Source organism: Saccopteryx bilineata, chromosome 4, assembly GCF_036850765.1.
Source record: "Saccopteryx bilineata isolate mSacBil1 chromosome 4, mSacBil1_pri_phased_curated, whole genome shotgun sequence".
NCBI classification, from domain to species: domain Eukaryota; kingdom Metazoa; phylum Chordata; class Mammalia; order Chiroptera; family Emballonuridae; genus Saccopteryx; species Saccopteryx bilineata.
In genome coordinates this window covers 262,126,906-262,149,353 of record NC_089493.1, presented here as the reverse complement: position 1 = coordinate 262,149,353, position 22,448 = coordinate 262,126,906, and the positions used below count along the sequence as shown (strand labels likewise).

At 38.5% G+C, this 22,448-nt stretch overlaps 1 protein-coding gene across 1 annotated transcript in view; it reads left to right on the top strand.

Annotated features, from left to right (window-relative positions):
• LOC136334283 (cytochrome P450 3A12-like) overlaps positions 1-19,896 on the top strand; it is a 36,698-nt gene extending 16,802 nt beyond the window's left edge. The window contains exons 5-13 of the mRNA XM_066274314.1: positions 111-224; positions 482-570; positions 1,873-2,021; positions 3,868-3,995; positions 5,606-5,672; positions 10,262-10,422; positions 13,935-14,161; positions 16,785-16,947; positions 19,111-19,896. Coding sequence (XP_066130411.1) covers positions 111-224; positions 482-570; positions 1,873-2,021; positions 3,868-3,995; positions 5,606-5,672; positions 10,262-10,422; positions 13,935-14,161; positions 16,785-16,947; positions 19,111-19,206 — 1,194 coding nt within the window. The 3' untranslated portion in view covers positions 19,207-19,896. The remainder of the gene's footprint in view (positions 1-110; positions 225-481; positions 571-1,872; positions 2,022-3,867; positions 3,996-5,605; positions 5,673-10,261; positions 10,423-13,934; positions 14,162-16,784; positions 16,948-19,110) is intronic.
• Positions 19,897-22,448: the final 2,552 nt, after the last annotated feature.

The window sequence follows — 22,448 nt, the reverse complement described above, 5'->3', positions numbered from 1 at the left end:
CAGTTACTAAATATTTGTTGAATAATTTATGCCCCTTTAACAAAATTTCTACAACTGTTCTGACCTGCACAAGTTATGAAGGGAAAAATGTCTTTTGCTTTTAATTCTAGCCTTTTGGTCCAGTTGGGTTTATGAAAAGTGCCATCTCTGTGGCTGAGGATGAAACCTGGAAGAGAGTACGAACACTGCTGTCTCCAACCTTCACCAGTGGAAAGCTCAAGGAGGTAGGAATATAAGAGGACATTTAATCAGGTACTTAAATAAAGCATCTGAGGACAGGTAGAAAATATGATAGTTTCTTTCCAAGGGTAGCTGCTGAATTTGAGCTTCCTAAAAGTGGTCTTTTAGTTTATGTCTGAGCAGTGACATTTTAAGATTCACTATAAAATATCACTTACTTCTCCATGCTTGTGAAAGCCAGGTCCTTCCAAGACTTGATTCTTCACAATTAACTTTGGATAATGTTATATTTTGTGTCTAGATGTTCCCCATCATTCACCAGTATGCAGATGTGTTGGTGAACAACTTGAGGAAGGAAACAGAACAAGGCAAACCTGTCAACTTGAAAGAGTAAGTAGGAGCCCAGATGCTGGGATTCTGAGCTCTGCCTTGAGAACCTGCAGCTGCCATCACAGAGCTGCAATTCCCACTGTTGAGTCACTCTTGTGACCAAACAGAAGTAGGTGTGTGGTGTTTGAACTCCAATGGGCTACCCACCAAGATGTGGCTCACCCAGAAAAGGAGGGCAGCTAGGAGAGAAATGCCTTCTCTTGGGTATATAACCGAGGATTAATTTGTCCACTTAATTGTTACCTTGGATACTCTGGAAGACAAAAATACATAGTTTAAAAACAAGAAACACAATCATACTATAAAGTGTTTAATGTAGAGTATGAGATAGTGGCAGAGGAAGGCACTGGTGCATATTTATGGGCAGTGGATAGGGCAAGGATGCTACAACATGAAACTTGGAACAACTTAAATCCCTTCATGATTTTGGTGAGGGTACCAGCAAAATACTAAATATTAAATCTTACCAGCATTCCTCCTTTCTTTATTCCCAAAAGAGAGAAGGTCCAGTACAGACTAGGGGTTGGGTGACCATATCACTTATTGTCTAGAGTAAGGTATTTTTAATTATGCAGGAGCAGCTGATGTAAACTAGCAAAACTGGGGACATAAGATCACTTACCTATGGGATTCCCTCAGGTCAATTTTAGACTGATTTATTTTTATTATTTTTAAACCAGGGACATTCTTCTTACACTTTACAGAAATGAGTCTGCCCTCGGGGTGATCTCAGATCACTGGAATTGAGGAGAGGGGGTCTTTCAGGAGCTTTAGCAGGAATATAGAGAAGGAGGGATGACATTCCTGGCAACTCCGAGCCGGGTGCCGCTGTTCTGTGATGGGCTGAAGAGGAATCAGCTCTGAGTATAGAGACTGTGGTGAGGCAAGACTCAGACCAATGTCAGCTTTCTTGATCCCACTAAAGAGTTAGTTATCTACCCTCTGTCCTGCTTGAGCACAGTACAGCTACTATTGTCCAGACTCAAAGCACACCACTGTAATTTGTCTGGTTATGGGTCTCCAATCCTCTGACTGATCTCCCTGCACCCATACCTGGGTCTAACTTGCCTTAGTGCCACCATAACCCCAGCACAGGGCCAGCTGCATCATTGGCACCTGAAAACACGTCATGATGAGTGTGACAAGAGCATAGATTTTCCAGATGCTCCAGCAGGTGCTTTGGACAGTTGTGTGACTCTTTACTTGGACATGAGTTTACATGCCGTTCTTGTTGTATGTGTTGGATGAGGATATTAAAGAGGTGCTTACTCTAATTGTCCATGTCTTTCTTTCTCTACCCAGCTTCTTTGGGGCCTACAGCATGGACGTAATTACTAGCACATCATTTGGAGTGAACATCGATTCCCTCAGCAATCCACAAGATCCCTTTGTGGAAAATACCAAGAAGCTCTTAAAATTTAACTTCCTTGATCCATTTCTTCTCTTAATAAGTATGTAGACTGCTATGTTCCTCTTTCTTTCTCCCTCACTCCACCCTCCCTTTGTCTCTTCCTTCCACCCTCCTACCATCTCTCTCTCCCCATCTACCTTTCTTCTTTCTTTCTTTTAAAAGATTTATTGGAGATATAATTCACACACTATATAACTCATCTATTTAAAATGTACACCTAGTTTACTATCTAGTTTCCATTGACAGATAAATAAATAAAGAAAATATAATATACACACAGGCATGCATACCCACACACAATAGAATACTATTCATCCATAAAAAGGAAGTAAATTCTGCCACTTTTGACTACACGGATGGACCTATGAGGTATATGCTAAGTGAAATAAGTCAGACAGAGAAAGACAAATACCATATGACTCCACTTCTATGCAGAATCTAAAACAAGATGAATCAAAACAAGCAAACAAACAAGACAGAAACAAACTCAAGGATACAGAAAACAAACTGATGGCTGCCAGATAGGAGGGGTATTGGGAGGATGTGTGAAGAAGGTATGACAAATTAAGAAGTAAAAATTGTCAGTTATAAACTATAGTCATAGGGATGTATAGTATCAAATAGAAAATATAGTCAATAATATTGTAATAATTTTTGTGGTGTCAGATGGGTAATAGACTCATTAGGGTGATCATTCATAAGGTATAGAAATGTCTACTAAGTATATTGATCACCTGAAACTAGTATAATATTATATATCAACTGTAATTTAAAAATAATTTAATAATTTAAATGTAATTGAAAGAAAATTTAGTTGACCTTAGACACATGAGTTTATTTTGGACTCTGAATTCTATTCTGTTGATCTATATGTCTGTCCTATGCCAGTACCACAGTGCCTTAATTATAATAGCTTTGTGGTAAGTTTTGAACATCAGGATGGACCCTGTCTGGCTGGCTCAGTGGAGAGAGCACTGGCCCAGCATATAGACATTCCAGGTTCGATTCGTGGTCAGGGCACACAAGAGAAGTGACCATCTGCTGCTCTCCCTATGCCCGCTATCCTTTCCCTCCCTCTTCTTCTCCTGCAGCCAGCGGCTCGATTGGTTTGAGCATCACCCTGGCACTGAAAATGGCTCAGCTGGTCTGAGCATATCAGCCTCAGGTGCTAAAAATAGCTCAGTTGATTCAAACATCAGCCTCAGACGGGGTTGTCAAATAGATCCCAGTCTGAGCACATGTGAGAGTCTTCCCACATCTTCCCCTACTCAGAAAGAAAAGAGAAAAAAAAAAAAGAAAATCAGGAAGTTTGAGTTCTATAAGTTTATTCTCCCTCCCATTTGGCCATACTGGGTGTATCCTTTGCAATTTTATAAAAATTTTAAAGTTAAGTTGTCTATTTCTATAAATAAACACGTTAAGTCTAATAGCAAATGTGTTAAATCTACATAAGACTCACCTATAATTAAACTCTTAGATACAATAATTGTTGATATTTTGATATAATAGTGTTTCACATTGTTAATGCATGTGCACCTGACTGCTATCTCTTGAACAATGTCATTAATTAAAGTATCAGAATCTAGTCTGGTTTATTCAAAGACAGTCTAGTTTAATAGATAAAAGGCAAAGCCATTCCAGAATGTAATCCTGTTCCTTTAGTCACCCAAAAGATGAGAAGGGGCTACTGACCTCACTGGTATAGTGGTGCCCCGCATGTGTGGACATGCCCTTGCTCAGTCATGGCCTTGTGTCTGAGCAAAGGTCATAGAGGGAATGGCTTCTGGTTAAGGAGCCTGGTGTCTTTTACTCTTCTGTTTGGTAGAGAAAATTATAATAGCTCTGGGTACATTTCATATTTTTATTGGCTTTCTTTTTTCTTACAGCGCTCTTTCCATTCCTTAACCCAGTTTTTGAAGCATTAAATATTTGTATGTTTCCAAAAAGTGTTACTGATTTTTTCAAAAAATCTGTAAAAAGGATGAAAGAAAGTCGCCTTCATGATAAAGAAAAGGTAAAATCTGTCTGTAGTTACATGTGTGTATTCACCTTTTGATAATTTATTGAACTGTATACATATGATATGCACACTTCTCTTTTTCTTTTCAACATTTTAAAAATTTATTTTAGAGAAGAGAGAGAGAAGGGGGAGAAGCAGGAAACATTACCCCCCATTTGTGCTCTAAACAGGCAAGCCCTGGGTTTTGAACCAGTGACCTCAGTGCTCCAGGTCAATGATTTATCCACTGCGCTACCACAGGCCAGGCACTGTTTTATATTAGGGGTTTTTTTTTCCTGCATTTTTAAAAAGACTTTACTTATTCAATTTTTAGAGAGGAGAGAGAGAGAGAGAGGAAGGGGAAGGAGCAGGAAGCATCAACTCTCATATGTGTCTTGATCAGGCAAGCCCAGGTTTTCAAACAGGCGACCTCTGTGCTCCAGGTCGATGCTTTATCCCACTGCGCCACCACAGGTCAGGCCTCTTTTTCTTAAGGTAGGCACAGAACTCTAGGTTTACAGGAGGAAAGTTAAAACATTTTGTGGAGAATGAAGAAGGTGAAGGTTAAGAAAGGAAGTAAAACTAAGTCAGAGAGACATTGTTTAAAATGTAATAATAGGCACAAAGATTATATTACTGCATGAATATTATTAAGATAGAAGTTTAGCACTAACCTTCAGTAAATAATCAAAGTATAAAAATTACTGTTTAAAAATTATTTTCCTGGTATCATAATTCCCTAGATTTTAAACTGGAAAATAATCACATCAATTCCAAGCCTCTTTGATCTATTCTGCAATGACAGTTTCCATCCGGAAGCTGGTGGAGCACACTTGATCCTAAATTGAAGCCTGCTCAGAGACTGAGAGGGCAGGTGTCTTCTCTGGGCATTGAGGTTGCCTTCACAGGCCTGGGGGCCAGCACGCAAATGTCTGCAGGCCATGGGGATAGGGCCAGGTACCCAGGATTGCACTGAATGTTGTGGAGAGTTCTGGGATAGGGAGACATTTGAAACTGCTCACAGAAAAACTTCCAATAAAGTCTTCAAATGTCAAGAGATTAATCTGTGTGGCCATTTATTAAGAATTAAGGTTAGAGAAAAAAAATGATTGAGGTCAGAGACTTTTTTGTGAACTAGCAGGTCTGACAAGAGACGGAGCAGGCAACTCTTTAACCAGGAAGCCTTGTTCAAAAGCCAGAGAAGCTGAAGATCAGAGAGATGGGGACCAAAAAGCACCTGGATATAATGGTTGCATTTCTCGCAGGGTCTCCAAACTTTTTACACAGGGGTCCAGTTCACTGTCCCTCAGACCACTGGAGGGCTGCCAAATACAGTGGTCCTCTCACTGACCACCAATGAAAGAGGTTCCCCTTCCAGAAGTGCAGTGGGGGCTGGATAAATGGCCTTAGGGGGCCGCATTGCGGCCGCGGGCCGTAGTTTGGGGACGCCTGTCTCAGGGAAACATCCTGCTCTCTAAGATTAGTAGTTGGATGTTTTTATTCGCAATGACTCAGGCAGCACTGGTCACACTTCTGGACTTAATGGGACCATATTATCAGGAAAGAAATTGAATATTGCACTCTTGACTTATTTCTAACATTGAAATTTCTCCTTCTGCTTTCAGCACCGGGTGGATTTGCTTCAGCTGATGATGAACTCCCAGAAGTCCAAAGAAACAGACTCCCACAAAGGTAAACAAGGTGTTCTTCAGAGGGCCATTGTTGGGAAGCTCCGAAGTGGGAGCTGGTTCTGAAAATGTGCATGAAGTTTTCCTGGCAGATAAGAATTTCAGCCAAATTTAGAAAGACATGTTTATGTTAAGAATTTCTTTACGGTTTGGACTCGCAAGGCAAAAGACACACCAGATTATATATACAACGGGCAGAGGACTGAAACTCTTAGGTGGGTCTAGCCCCAAGAAACAGCACCACTGCATATTCATTGAGTTCCAAAAGCCATAACTCAGCAGTTAAAACTAGAAAATTACACAAGCCTTTTTTCCCATTCGTTTCATTCCCACCCCTGCATATCTACTGTTTCTTTTCATGAAGAGGGGCACAAGAAGAGTCCGAGTCTCAGAGCTTATCAATCACAAAGGACATCTGGTTCTTGCAGGCATTCCTCCAAGAATTCTGCGTACATGCACTTGAGTAACCCAGGACAGTGTCTCTCTATGGCCAACACACTGCAAGATCTCCTGTCTCTAATTAACCCTTGCTTTGCAGTTAACTGCTGTTTTTACTGGTGCAGAGTTATTTCCTACATGTTTAGATATAAATAGTAGCCACTTTCTACAGGCATGCAGAGACAATTTTGTTCCAAGCTTAAAGGGCACCATAAACAAGAATTTATTTTATTTTTGTATTTTTCTGAAGTGGGAAGCAGGGAGGCAGAGAGAAAGACTCTCACATACGCCTGACTGGGATTCACCAGGCATGCCCACTAGGGGGTGATGCTCCGCTCCTCTGGGGCATTGCTCTGTTGAGCCCGAAGCCATTCTAGCGCCTGAGGTGGAAGCTATGGAACTGTCCTCAGCACCCGGGGAACTTTGCTTCAATAGAGCCGCTTGACTGCGGGAGGGGGAGAGAGAGATAGAGAGAAAGGAGAGGGGCAAAGGTGGAGAAGCAGATGGGCACTTCTCCTGTGTGCTCTGGCTAGAAATTGAACCCAGGACTTCCACACACCAGGCTGACACTCTACCACTGAGCCAACCAGCCAGGGCCATAAACAATAATTTTATGCCCAAAAGTCAGCAGTGGTCTGTGAATCACCTTCATCAGAACCTCTGGAGAGCTTGTTTTCAGTGTCCTTTACTGGCCTCACCTAGTCCCACTGACTCAGAACCTCTGTTTGGAAATTTGCATTAAGCTTTCATCATGTTAGGAGGCACATTGCCCCAGTGTTGGTAACCTTAACCTGGAACTCTTGGTTAAAATTGTGTTCACTAGATTAATTGTGAAGTTTAATTTTCCTCTTATATTAATAAGCAACTTTTGGGAAGCTGTTGAGACTAAGTAAATATTCTGTTCCTCTTCAAACTTTCACCTACTACTTTTATAATCCATTATTGGATTTTAACTGAAATCATTATTATTTTAATGGTAAAATGATAGCTTTCTTTTCATTTCTTTTACATTCATGAATTACTGCTTCATTGTAAGGAAAACCTTTTCATTCTTATTTTTTATTTATATCAATATGAACTAATATATTATAAATTTACACTCTTACATCATTCTTTTTTTTTTTTTTTTTTTGATGGCCAAATTCTCACAGGTTTGTTCACTGGAGTTTTTTTAAGTGGGCTCTGGGTTCCTTCCTCCCTTTTAATTTTTAATTTTTCCAAAAGATGTTATTTTTTAGGACACTTTTAGGTTCACAGCAAAATTGAGTGGAAAGTGCAGAGATTTCCAGTACACTACTTCTCCCTACCTATACACAGCTTCCCTGATGACAAATCCCTCACAGGTGTGGATCATTTGGCACAATCAGTGAACCTATATTCACACATGAGTTTCTGTTAGGGTTCACTCTTGGTGTTGTACATTCTTGGTTTCTCTTTATTTCCCCAGATCAGCCCTCAAATCAGTCACTTCTCAAAGGAGCTCTGGTTCATTTTAGTTAGAAGTGATATTTAGAAACCAAACTCTGTGATCTGGGCGTGTTCATTCCTACCAGGGTGTTTTTGTTTCTAGCTCTCCTTGGTGAACAAACCTAAGAACATCAAATATATTTACATAGATCTGGCTAACAAATATTTCCATATATACCTATAAGTAGACCAGTGATGTAAACATAATCTCTCTCCATCTCTGCCTCTCAAAATGCTTTGATTTAAAGTTTATTTCCATAATATAAATAATGCCATCATGGTTAATTTTAAAGTACCAATAGTTTGACAAGCATCTCACAAAATGGCTATCTAAATATTTAACATTTGTTTCTAGAACGCAGGTATGAGATGACTCTAACACAGCACTATACATGGATATCAGTTTAGAATTATTTCTTTCCTTCTTTCCTTCCTTCCTTCCTTCCTTCCTTCCTTCCTTCCTTCCTTCCTTCCTCCCTCCCTCCCTCCCTCCTTTTCTTCCTTCCTTCCTTCTTTCCTTCCTTCCTTCCATCCACCCATCCACCCATCCATCCTATCTTCCTTTCTATTTCTTTTATTATCTGTTCACCCATATATCTATCTACAGTGTCCAATACAACCTTCATGATGAAGGAAATTGTATACCTGTACTGTATTTTTCACTCCATGAGACGCACTTTTCCCTCCTAAAAGTGGAGGAAAAAATGCCCATGTGTCTTATGAAATGAAAAATACAGTATATTATTAAATATTTTAACACACCATTTCATTCAGAATACTTTTTCTTATTTTCCTCCTTAAAACCCTAGCTGTGTCTTATGGTCAGGTGCGTCTTATGGAACAAAAAATATGGTTATATGCATTACTCAATACAGTAACTACTAGACACATGTGGCTATTGAGCATTAGTTTTGTAGCTAGTGCAACCAAAAACATAATCTTAAATTGTATTTAGTTTTAATTAGTTAAAATGCAAATTTAAATGATCACTTGTGGCTTGTGGCTACCATATTAGACAGCACAACCTTAAGCTATGAATATTATGGGGTATATGCTAACTGTGGGAAAGAATTTGATAGTTGAATTTATCCCCCCCAAAACATCACAGAAATCCCATTAGAAAATCAGAACTTTATGTCGACCTTTGTACACTTATTTTGAGTTGTAAATTACATGGTTGGGTGAGCACCGTGTTTATTTTAATGCCCTAGATGTCTAAAGGTCCTAATATGCTGCAAACAGAGTAGAGCTTAACCATGCTTTGTATCTCTAAGGGTAAAATATAAAATGAGGTTGATTTGAACACAGGAGCTATTTGCTGAGCATAAAATAGAGCAGAGAGAAGGGCTACGTGCTGAGAAAGATGATATTCAGGTTGTGATTGAATAAACATTGCTAATTCCAGTCACTGAACCCTACATTTTTATATTTCATACTGTCCAATGCCCTTCTATTGGCACATTCTTCTGCTATTTTAATGCCACAAACACACACATACAAAACAGACTAAGACCAGTCACCAATCTTCTATTCTTTTTTTTTCTATCTGTCATTTTTGCACATATCTGAGACCATTCATTTTGAAGAAATGTGTCCCAGGTCTTCAATTACCTGATGTCTCTTAAAGGTATAATCCATGCTTACCAAGCTAGATTGTACACACAAATCACATCTCTTTTGTAAATACTATTCTTTAATTAGAGTTTACATTTAATATTATCTTGTATTAGTTTCAGGTGTACAGTTAGATTGTTGGTTAGACAATCATATACTTTACAGAATGATATCTCTAATATTTCAAGTACCCACCTGACACCATATATAAACTAAATGATGGGTTCATTTCTGGGCTTTCTATTCTGTTCTATTGATTTATATGTCTGTTTTTATGTCAGTACCATGCTGTTTTGATTACTATAGTATTATAGTATACTTTAATATTAGGTAGTGTGATACCCTCAACAACTTTTCCCCAAGATTGCTGTAGCTATTTAGGGTCTTTTGTTGTTTCATATAAATTTTTGGATTTATTTGTTTTTGTTCTGAAAATCATCACATCTCTTGACAGTTCATATTGTGAATCAATAGTTCTAGTATGGAATTTGAGATTCCACATTTCGAATAACCTTCCAGATACTGCTGATGATACTGGTCTTTGGACATATTTAGAGTAACCATATTTCATGTATATCCCAATATTATTCTCTTAACTTTCTGAAAACATGTTTAGAGGAAAGATCCTTTAATTTTTCCTTGCATAAGCCATAGTGCAAAGTCAAGAATTTTCTGGGTATATTTTATCTAGAATAATATAACTTTTTCCAGGGAGTAGAATACTATCCTTTATTACTTGTACTTAAACTACTTTTAGGATTCTCCAAGGAACATACTGATAACACTGAGCATGTAACACAGTTATTCTATCTTTTGAAATTACACAGCTATGTTGTGGGTAGGTTGGTATAACTGGAAGGAGAAGGTCAAGAACAGTATAAACCTTGGGGAAAAACTAGATTAAGACAAATTTTTGTCTTTTTATGGCTCTGAAACATACACATTCCAATTTAAGCTGAATTGCTTTTTCAGTTTTTCCCATAGAGGTTTGGGAGTTTCATTTGGATTTCTTATCATTTACTCTGTGATGTTGTACATTGACCTGCCTTATAAAATACCTTTCTTCTCCTTTAGCGCTGTCTGATCTGGAGATTGTGGCCCAATCTATTATCTTTATTTTTGCTGGCTATGAGACCACTAGCAGCTCCCTTTCCTTCCTTATGTACTTTTTGGCCACTCATCCTGATGTGCAGCAGAAACTGCAGGAGGAGATTGATGCAACGTTTCCCAATAAGGTGAGTGGGTGATACCTGAAGAGAGAGGGAGAAAGTAAAGCTTTAGCAAGCATGCCTCCTCACCACTTCTTAGGAGAATTTTTTTCAAGAGCATAAGCATCAGTTCCTTTACCTGTGCTACTTAGGAAGATGTAAAAAGACTAAAACAAAGAAATATATGTAATGTGTGTTATTTACAGATATATAAGATCTTTGAAAAAAGTGTCCTGTTGTGTCAGTGAAAAAAACCAAACAAACCTCAGTGGCAATTAACAATAGCAATTTATTGTGCAAGTGTCTGGGTAGTTACACATTGATATTTGACTGGACTTGCTTTGATCTGGCTCTTGTCTCGATAGTATGGCCTTGGCTAAACTGGTGGGGTAACTCCACCTGTTTCTGATACTCCAGACAAGTATCCCATTATACGGGTGCCTTTCAAACTCTACTTGCACCACACTTAGCCAACATTACATTGGTTTAAAGCATGGCACATGGCCAACCCCAGCATCATAATGGGAGGGCTAGAAGTTAGATGATTAAGGGCACTGATATTGGAAGGGGTGGAGAATTGGCACCATCATTGTAATCTACTACGTTGGAAAAACTTTGTGGTCTAGTACAAGTCTGGTATGCAGGAAAGAACATAGGGTAGAAAATAGGAGACATGAGTTTGAGTCCAGATTGTGGTTTTGGACAAGAGTTAAGACCTTTCTGTGTCATAGGTCCTTCAGATATAAGGTAAAGATACATTTTAACATCCCACTAAATTAGAGATTATCTTTCTTCTCTGGGTAAGCTTATACTGGGATTCATTTGATTGTAGTAAGATGGGAAGGTCACTAAGAGACAGACTAGCTAAAGCATTATGTTTTCCCTTTCTTATAATAACTACAATGACAACAACACTGATAGCTAACATATGCTCCTTACTACATATATACATCTGTTCTAAATGCCTTATATATATAAATGAATTTAATATTTTTTAAAAATGTACATCAAAAATAGAAACAGAATCACAGATAGAGAACAGACTGACAGCTGTCATAGGGGAGGTTGGGTGAGGGCCTGCATAAAAAATGTAAAGGTTTTAAGCAAAAAAATCCCTCATAAACATAGGCAATAGCATGGTGATTATCTGAGGGGAAGGGAGAAGAAGGTAAAGGGAGGATAAATGTGATGGAAAAGACATGAGTTGGGGTGATGAACATAAAATAAAATATACTGATGATATATTATAGAATTGTACACCTGAAACCTTTCTAACCAACGTCACCAAATAAATTCAATTGAAAAATTATGTATTAGTCAGGATAGGCTAAGTCAGTGGTTCTCAAAGTGTGTGTCAGGGCACACTGGTGCGCCCTAGAAGATTTCCAGGTGAGCCTATGGTATTCCAGAGAAATATGCTCCTGTTGGGGATCAAAAAACCAACAGGGTTTTTGGAGTTTAGATTTTTGGGGGACAGAGGTGTGGGGACTTGGCTGTAAACTGACAGTCTGTCAAACCCCCCACCCACTTCACTTGCCTGATTACATTGCAAAAGGCTGTTAAGCTGTGTGCTGGATTGTTTACACTACCTCCCCCCATGTTCCCCAGAAAGACTGGAGGCAAGTTTCTTCTAGCCTTTGTTTGGTGTAAAGTTAAGATGATATGTATGGTGGGCGTTTTCTGCACTCAACACAATTAAGAGTAAAAAGAGAAGAATTCTTCAATGTATTGATGAGGAAATGAGAGTTTGCCTTTCAAATATATGCCCAAATATTGAAGAAATCACTAGGACACATCAGGCTCATGTTTCTCATAAACACAAGAATGGAAACACTTAACACATTTGTGCCAGGACCTGCCAAATTTACTAAATCTTACTAAGAATGTATGTATATATATAAAAAGATAACTTTTTGTCAGTTTTTAAAATTTTTTAACCCCACTTTCTTACAAATTCTAAAAAGCATAACTCAAAAAATGTAACATAAACATGTTTTTTAATGTCAGACTAAATTTAATTTTGTCATATTTATTTAATTTAATTACCATAAAAGCACGCTTGGACTTTATATTTTTTCTTAATATTTGACTTAATTATTATAACATATTTCTCAGAAATTTTATATAGTGCGCCTACAGTTATTTGTAGGATTTTAAGTGTGCCCCGACTTCAAATATTTTGAGAACCACTAGACTAAGTTATGCCACAGCTACTAATTAGCCCTCTATTCTCAGTGGTTTTACATAGCAAAGGATTATTTCCACACTCACATGTCCAAATGGATTGTTAGAAGAGGATGGGATGGGAGTCTCTGCTTCACATAATTTCTTGGAAATATAAGCTAAAAGGGCCCCACCTTCTAGTAGTGCACTCTCTGGAACATACAGCCTTCATATTGGTTGGGCAATAAAGAACTAGAGTGTTGCTCACTGGTTTTTTTAATGTTTTGGCCCTGAACTGACATATGTCACCTCAGCTCACAGTCCATTCTCAAAGCTGATCTCCCCTAGCCTCCAGTGGGCTGGGAGATGTGGCGACTACATGGATATTGGGTGAGTAGTGATTGTCTGCCACACAGCCCTATGAAGTGTCATCTCTAATTATCTTCATGTAAATGTCAGAAAACTGAGCTACAGAGATGTGAAATAACTTTTATACACAAGTCATATGGTAGTGGTAAGATGCCACTATCCAAAGCCTTAACTTCTACAATATTGCCTCTTCAATATAACACCAAGTGATACTATATATTACCCATACTGTTTTCAGATAGCTGACAAAACTGGAATTCTTCCTGGCATGAAAAGATTGGGCTTTGGGGTTGAAGATGCTTGTTTTAGATCTTCACAGTTTGTAGTCAAGGCCTGAAGCCACAGCCTGGAGACTGTTCCAGCAAGGCAGTAGGGACCGAGTGAGGTCCCCCCTCTTTATAACTTCCACTAGAATGAAATTATGTGCCCTACTAGCTGGAATACTGCCATACTGGTCTTTTGCCAAATTTGATTTAGAAAGGAACTCGTTTCTCTTTAACTTATTTGTAGAGTTTCTATATAATACAGTGTTTCTCTCCAGATTTTATATATCATTTAAAGAGTTAGCAAGCAGGATTTTCAACTAAAAATCAGTATGCCAAATAGGGATTTTGCTCTTTTACACATTCTCTTTCTTTGGTACAGAATTATGGCTTCCCTTTTGAAAGGAAACAGTGAGTTTGGCATACTTCAGTTAAAAGTAGGGGTCCTAGTCTATTAGTCACATTTGTTTACATGAGAAGAAAATCACTACATGATAATGTAAGGATTTCAGGTCTTGCTTAGGGAATTGTCCCAAAGGTCTCCCATAGTCATAACTACTTCACACATTTCAATGGGCCAATAATCAGGTGAAAGGACATGATAGATGTTAAAATGTCTATTAAGTCCTAAGGTCTTTTACCGAAACACATTATTCTTTGGAGCTCCTAACATTTCTATAAACCGTATTGAGTTGAAAGTTGATCTCAAATCTCAATTTTCAAAATCTGTTTCTCTCTTCCCAGGCACCTCCCACCTATGATGCTGTGGTACAGATGGAATATCTTGACATGGTGTTGAATGAATCTCTCAGGATATATCCACTTGCTGGCAGAATCGAGAGGCTCTGTAAGAAGGATGTGGAAATCAATGGTGTGTTCATTCCCAAAGGGACAGTGGTGATGGTGCCAACCTATGTTCTTCACAATGACCCAGCACACTGGTCAGAGCCTGAGGAATTCCGTCCTGAAAGGTACTGGGCCTCTGGGAAAGGGAACCCCCATGATCCAGGCTGGCTGGGGCGTATTCTGATATCTGTTAGTACAGATGAGAAACTGTGGTTGTACAATAATTTATATGTACATTTTTTAGAATTTTGTTTTTCTTATTATGAAAGTGATCATTGTTCGTTGACAATATTTTACAAACTCTAGACTACAGAAAATTGCATCTGTTGATAGTCTTAATATTTTAAGATAAACTTCATTAATAATGTGATATACATCATTATTAACATTTTTCTAAGCATATATAGATTTTTCAAACTAAAAGAGTGATGTATTTTATTTTATACTGCTTATTTAACTGTAAATTATATAAACAATGTCTATTATATATAACCATTATATATAAACATACATATGTATAAATGTTTATGTGTGTGTCTATATGCAAATACCAGAAATTAATCATTATCTGATTTTAGAAACATAGGCTTTTTCATTTCTTTAAGTTTTTCTATGTTGTTTTCTTTAGCTCTCTAAATTTACTACCAGTGTTCCCACATTCTGTTTTTTTACATCGGCTGCCGTGTCCCTAGCATTTATTGCAGTGCAGGCTGACAGCCTGAGAGGTCCTCATCCGTAATAGCTTAAACAGCCTCTTTGAGCACAGAGGAAAACAGAGATCCTTTGGTGCTGTCTATGACTGCAGTCCTGTGTCAGTATACTTCAGTATACTTCCTCCTACTCTCAGTATATGGTGACTCTTCCAAAGGGAAGTCATCTGCTCTCTAGAGTCTGAGACAAACTCCCTAGGGTGATATTTAACATGTTCTTCTGAGTGTTCAGAGCCACGTCCAGCTTTGGGCACAGCTTAAACTCTCGAGAGAGCTGTTGTTCCCATTTATTGTATTGGTGCGAAAAAGTGGAATGAACTATTGAGGGCACTAACTGGGATCTAGATTTTTCTAAGATCTCTAATAGGAAGAACCTTACCTCATTTGCCATGGTGTTCTTTGTAGTAGATTAGTATCTACACATAATGCTTATTAAAAGAATAAGTCAGAGATGACCAAACCGTCTGTTTTCTGGACCAAGGGATCTCTATGGCTCCTCCAAGCTCAGTAGTTTTCCCTACTGTAGCTTCATGAAACCAGAACCACTGACTCTATTTCTCTTTGATCAACAAAGATCAGTGTCAGGAAGTGGGCAAGGCATGAGAAATCTAAATATTTTTAAAATGGCTACTATGAGGAATTTTTGACATTTACACAAATGTATGTGTATTTGACATATAAAAAAAAGCATTTTCTTTCTTTTTTTTTTTTTTGTTTTTTTTTTTTTTGTATTTTTCTGAAGCTGGAAACGGGGAGAGACAGTCAGACAGACTCCCGCATGCGCCCTACCGGGATCCACCCGGCACGCCCACCAGGGGCGATGCTCTGCCCACCAGGGGGCGATGCTTTGCCCCTCCGGGGGGTCGCTCTGCCGCGACCAGAGCCACTCTAGCGCCTGGGGCAGAGGCCAAGGAGCCATCCCCAGTGCCTGGGCCATCTTTGCTCCAATGGAGCCTTGGCTGCAGGAGGGGAAGAGAGAGACAGAGAGGAAGGAGGGGGTGGGGGATGGAGAAGCAAATGGGCGCTTCTCCTATGTGCCCTGGCCGGGAATCGAACCCGGATCCCCCACACGCCAGGCCGACGCTTTACCGCTGAGCCAACCGGCCAGGGCAAAAAAGCATTTTCTATGACAAGTTTATGAAATAATTTTAATGCGTCTATGTGTACTCAGCACCAGCCTTATAGCCATCAACCCATGTCCCCGCCCCATCCACATGCCTGTACTACCATCCTCCTGACTTCCATATTATTTTAAGGCATACTATTTGTAAATATTCCAGTGTTTTCCAAAATATAAGAGCCTTTTTAAATACATAACCACAATGCCATTATTACATTCCCAAACCCACATTTTTCCTTAATATAATCAAATATTGAGGAATCAAACTTGAACAAAACATAGGCTTAACCTTCAAGGAATTTATAGCGTAGTGGAACAGAGAGACAAGGAAACCAGTGATTATATTGATACTAGAGGAGCAGGATATGCCCATGTAAGTTATCTGACTTAAGCTATTCAGTGGGAGGGAGAGAGACAGAAGGGAAGAGGTGAGTGGAGGAGAGGGAAGGGAAGAAGGGGAAAAGTAAGGAAAAGAAAGAGAAGGGAAGGAAAAAAATAACAATGTGACTAACGAGAGATAGGAGTCTTACTTTCTTCCTGCGTGAGCATGTGACCAACATGAGTTTGATGAAAGCTGGAACCTATCTTTCCTTTAATCAGTCTCATTTCCTACTTGCCTTTCAAAGTGTGAACATCTCAACAACCAAATGTAATTTCAGTGTTTAAAGATAAATTTTCCTTTAAACAGCATTCATCTTGTTTCTTGAGACTAAAAGCTCCTATAGGGTAAATGGAATGGAAAGAATCTACAGCTTACAATTCGCACAGCAAAATAACCATAGCAGGATCTCACTGACTAGCCCACAGAAGTATACAGATTTGACTGATTGAGGAGCCTAAGTGAGAACAACCCCAATATGTAGCTATCATGACTTTTTTGTTTCATTAACATGTTTTTATATACTTTTGTGAAACCAGGTTCAGTAAGAAAAACAAGGACAGCATAAATCCTTACGTATACATGCCCTTTGGAACTGGACCCAGAAACTGTATTGGCATGAGGTTCGCTCTCATGAACATGAAACTTGCTATCATCAGAGTTCTGCAGAACTTCTCCATGAAACCTTGCAAAGAAACACAGGTCAGCCACTTAACATGTTACCACTCTGCCTGCATAAATAATGATTGATTGAGAGTTTTTCTTAAACTGAGGTGTTTGTGTATACACACACATATATGCATGAATGTGCTCATTCATTGTCTAGTACTTTGTTCTGTTGGCCAGAGAATCAATTTGGAGCCACCTGTGACCTTTAAGGTCCCATTAGTCTGGAGTGCTAAACCTTTGGCTTTATAAATAGCCAAACTATAAAGGCCATCTAGAATCAATGCAGTTAGCATGACATGATGATGCAGAATCCTTTGAGCAAAGTTTCAAATTTGGTTTTACACCCACTGGAAGGAAGAAAAGGAAAAGCACTGTGCACAGTCCTGCAGTACATTGATAATAACAAGGTCGTCAATTTGAATGATGCTCTTCTCCACCAGAAGTGACAGAAGCTCTTGTGATAGTGGTTCTCGATGACTGGCTACACAATTAAATCAGTGGGATACTTTTAAAAACTCTATTCCTAGGTTATCTCAGATTCTAAAATAATTTATCCTGTGCAGCTTTAAGAGCACCCCCTTATGTTTCCATTTGAAGCTAAGGTTGAGAATCATTGATTACAACATTTCTGCCTGATGTGAAGAAGTCCCACAGTCCATGGCCATCCTGGCTACTTTAACTCTGCTTCTGGGAGTCATGCTGCAATTAAATTGGGTTTCTTACATCCTAATAAAAATCTTTCTCAATATGTTCTCATCCTTTAACTCCTAGTTTACTCCCAAAGTGTCTCCAAAAGTCTTCCACATGTAGTCCAGAGCCCAATTTTTCCTCTGATCTGGTTTTGCTACTGCAGGCTGGTATCATCACTCATACCACTTAATTTAATACTTTTTCATTAAACCATCCAGTTGGTTCTCTGCTTTATTTGTACCTATGAATGTCTTTTACTCTATCACCTCATTTTATTCCTTTCATTTGTTCGCAATGGTACCTGGCAGTCATCCAGGAATTGCTTGTAGAGATTTTGCAGTTGATTTGGCGATATTGGATACAAATTTTAAATTATTTAATTCAAAAAATTTAACAAACAATGTTTGCAATGTGCTTTTTCTATGTATGTTGGTCTGTGTACAGGGGAAATCTATGCATGCAATTTGAAATTTAAAAGGTTTTACATTAATAGAAAGATCTGGAATCTGTCTTCTGAAGAACATGAACAATAGTTGCCATTGATTCATGTCAAGCGAGGCCCTTTAATAAAGCCTATTTCTAGGACTCATGCATGTATTATGCAGCTCTTTTTCTTAAGTAGACTTTATCAGAGAAGAGGTGGAGGATGAGGATGATTTCCATCTTAGTTGTGGCTTTGGGCAGCTATGTAGCAGCCCTGTAAGTGTGTACAAACAGAGGACTCAGCCCTGAGAAGTAGTGGGCCTCCAGCACACCTACTGTGGGGCAGACACTACCCAAAAGCTCCTCATCACCCATGATTGGTGCTTCTCACTCTACAGACAGTTTTCTGCCCTTAAGTCAACTGAGATCAGAAGGTTACTCTGTTGGTGGCTCTCCCAACACTAAATTGTTGAGAATAGAACTAAAGTTGGTCAAAACACTGTATAGGTCTTCAGAAGTTCACCATTTACACTCCACATGGGAACATATTAGAAAACAGGCACAATGCTTCACAAAGACCTTTTCCATAATGAAACTGGAAGGTTTCTACTAGGAGAGGTAACTGCACTTTTAAGAAGGCAAGGATGTTTCAAATAATTAAAATGTATAACACGTACTAGGATCACCTTGCAAGTTCAAGCATAGACAAAATTAATTCTCTATGGCTTTTCCAAATAGTTTGCCACAATGCCTACAAATCTGATTTAAATTTTAAAAATTCATTGTTTTGCTTAAAATTTAAACAAAAAACAAACACAAACCAACATCATTTGGTCTCTGGCATGGTACAGAAAAGGTGTTTATTGATATTTTCTTGAATGAATGTTTTGATGAATGCTTTCACAGACCAGTCTTGAGGCAGCTTATTAAATATGTGTAAAGAAGTAAAGATATATTATGCTAAAAGTAATTTTTATTAGTATATAAAACATCATTGTTCTCAATGTATCTCATCTCCTTTGCTTCTGTTGTTGACAGTATTTCATTAAAGTTGGTAGTCACAAGCTTTTTTAATATTTGCAGATTCCTCTGGAAGTAACCTTTACAGGACTTATTCAACCAAAAAAACCCATTGTTCTTAAGGCTGAGTTGAGAGAAGGTACCGTATGTGGAGCCTGACTTTCCCTAAGGACTTAACGCTTTGTTCTTCAAGGGAGAAGAACAAAGTGTCTATCCACTGACACCAGAGATCTTTGTGGAGAAAACCCAAAAATGAAGATGGGCTTACCCTACTGCACTTGATAAATGACTAAAGATTCTGTACATTTATTTAGCCTTTTCAGTGTCTGTACAGATTGTTATATATTGTGTAATATACTGTTCACAAAAATTAGGGGATATATCAAAATGAATATGAAGATAAAAAAGAAGCATTTGATTTTTTTATTAAACAAGAACATCATAAAAGCAAATGACAAGTCAAAGAAAGTTGTTTGATTATGCAAATGAAATGCAAAACCAATTTTATTTTATTGGTGAAAATACACTATATAAAAGGCTGAAAGTACTGGAGTATCTGCACATTTCCTGAACTCCTAATTTTTGTGAGCAGTGTATAAGTGCCTGATATGAAAACCCAGCTAAATGGGCTCTTACACTTCTGTCTCCATCCACCCTCACTTAGTACTATGTACTCTTCCTTACCACTAGTCAAGAATACAAATTTCTCTTCAATTTTGTCAAAAAACTTTAATGACAATAAGAATTATTGTGGAAATGGCAGTAGTAACATTTGTTATCACATGTTTTATTTTGAATACTTTATTGTATATTATATTGAGCTACTCAATAAACATCTTCACAATAGTATTATCTATTGCTTTCATGTACAGTAGGGGAAAATCTGTAGAATAAAATCAGTGGGAACCACTGACTAAATGTCTTTGGCCATCACAATCACTGGTTGGGTGGGGCCTTTTTCAGAACTCCAATTTGATATATTAAGATAGATGAGAGTTATCCGTGTGTGATTTTCCCATTGTTTAGAAAATACATTCATAATTTTATTCTATCTTTTTTTGAACACTCAGCTGTAGGATTTATTATGTTATTAGTTTTGATTTAATGTTTTACCTCATCTTGCCTGATGCTTCTGGAAAACAGGAAACATGTTTTCTTATATTCTTTGTATGTTATCCTCAACTCCTAACTCTCTTAACACAATGAACATTGAAGAAAGATAATTGATTGGTCAATTGATTGAGCAGAAATGTATAAGCATTCATCAGTTTCAGAAGCTGCACAGGGTTCTCCTTTTTCTTCTCTGCCCCTCCCCTCCCCTTTATTTTTCCTCCCATCCTTTCCCGTTTTCCCCCTTTCCTTTCTCTTGCTTCCCCTTCCCTCCCCTTTCCCTTCTCTTTCCCTTCCTTTCCTATCCCCTCCCTTCCCTTCCCTTTCCTTTCTTTCCTTTGCTTCCCCTTCCCTTTCCTTGCTTCCCCTTCTCTTCCTTTCCCCTCCCTTCCTTTTCCTTTCCTTTTGGGATAATTCACTCCTAAAGCCAATAGGCACAGCACAGCTTTATGGGCAGACATGCAGGGCAGAAAAAGGAGTCATAGTGGTTTGAACTTGGAGATCAAATAGGGTGGTAAGGTGTCCACATTGGGGGTAGCCCAGTATGGGTGTGGGAGCCCACATAAGGTGATCAAAGTGCCCATGCAGAGGGGTGGCCTGGTGAAAGCAGCCAGAACTTAAATAGGGTGTGGAGAATCCAAGTAGGATAAGGAGGGCATTCATGAGTGGAAAGGGATGGAGCAAGGATTGGTTATGTAGAGGAGGATTGATCAAAGAAGTAAACATATTAAGGATAATGAAAGTCAGTTTTCCAACTGTTGGAGAAGGGAGTCTCTGGCTCAGAAAAAGAGGAAAACAGAATGAACCCAATGGACTCAGAGATTGGAGATGAACAGATTATGTAAATTTATGCTTTTCAAGATAGATAAATTAGATGATAGATAGATTGATAGATAAATAGATGATAGATAGATGAATGGATAGATACATACATACTACATACATAGAAAGATAGATATTCGTGTGCATTTTGTGTTTAAAAGCACACATTCTCTATTTCTCTCCACTGAGAGGGCTTAAAAACTTTATAACAATGAGCACACGTCATGCCCAAATCTTGGTTTATAAAAACCATTTCCACCTAAAGGGACCCAGGCTCCTTGGAGAAATTGCTGATTTGAGGGCCAGGGCTGAGAAGATACAAGATGAGCCTGAAACATCTTGTGCTAGAAAGCAAGAGGGGGACATGTCAAAAACACATAGAAGCCAGGCTAAGGGGCTTCCCCTGACCAAACCATGGATACTTTGAGCCTCATAATAAATAATGGTGGCAAGAAATTATAACACATTGAATGAAGTAGGAAAGATGAGTGCATGCAGACATCTACAAATAAATGGATAAATTGCAACTGGGTGAGTATATTTACACAGTTTCAAATAATACTGCTCAAAATATCATTTAATTGCAAAGAGGAAGGACAACTTCACAGTGGAGGACCCTGGGAGACACTCCCTTAATCAATTGACCAGGTAAGTATCATCAGATAAGAGATGAATTGACCATGCATCACCTGACTGACACAGTGAGAAGAACTCAGCCTTGCCTCTGCAATAGATCATATACAACTTCCCTCATCTCATGGATATGCATATGTGTTAGTCATAATCTGTATGTTTTCTCAGTGAACTGAAGCTTTCCCTTGTAGACAAGCTACTTCCCCTTTTGTGGCTAAAGTCCTGTTAGGAAAGATTATCCCTGCCTGGAGAACTCCTCTCAAACTCCATAGTGATTGAGGAACACATTTAACTAGTCAGGTACTTCAACAAATCTGTGCAGTTGGCTGATCTTATATTTTTGTTGTGCTTACCATCCTCAAGCCTCAGTTTTAGTCATACGTACTAATGGCATTATTAAAATTCAATTGGCAAAATTTGTAGAGACCATCCAGTACTTTGGCCATAAGGATTGCCATTGGTCCTTTTAAATCCATCTTTGGAACTTATAATATCTCACCTTTTAAGAAAATTACTGGATGCCCCCATTCATTTGACTCCTGCTTCTTTTGATCCACGGTTAGTAAATGGAGGCATAGTTCAATACAGTAAAAGCTTAATTGCTTCTATTGAAAATAATGATGTTTTGGAGTAATGTCAGAAGAATAGAAGCATGAGAAGTCCCCTTTGTCTCTCCCCTTGAAGTTTTAACAATTTTAACAGCTACAATTCCACAAAGGATTCACTGCTCAATGTACAAACATGTCCAAGTGATCTCCACATTGAAACATCTGAAGGTGGGCAAGTGACAGGTGGGAAGAAAGAAGAGCTGAGAGGGTGCCAGGGATGCAGCTCAG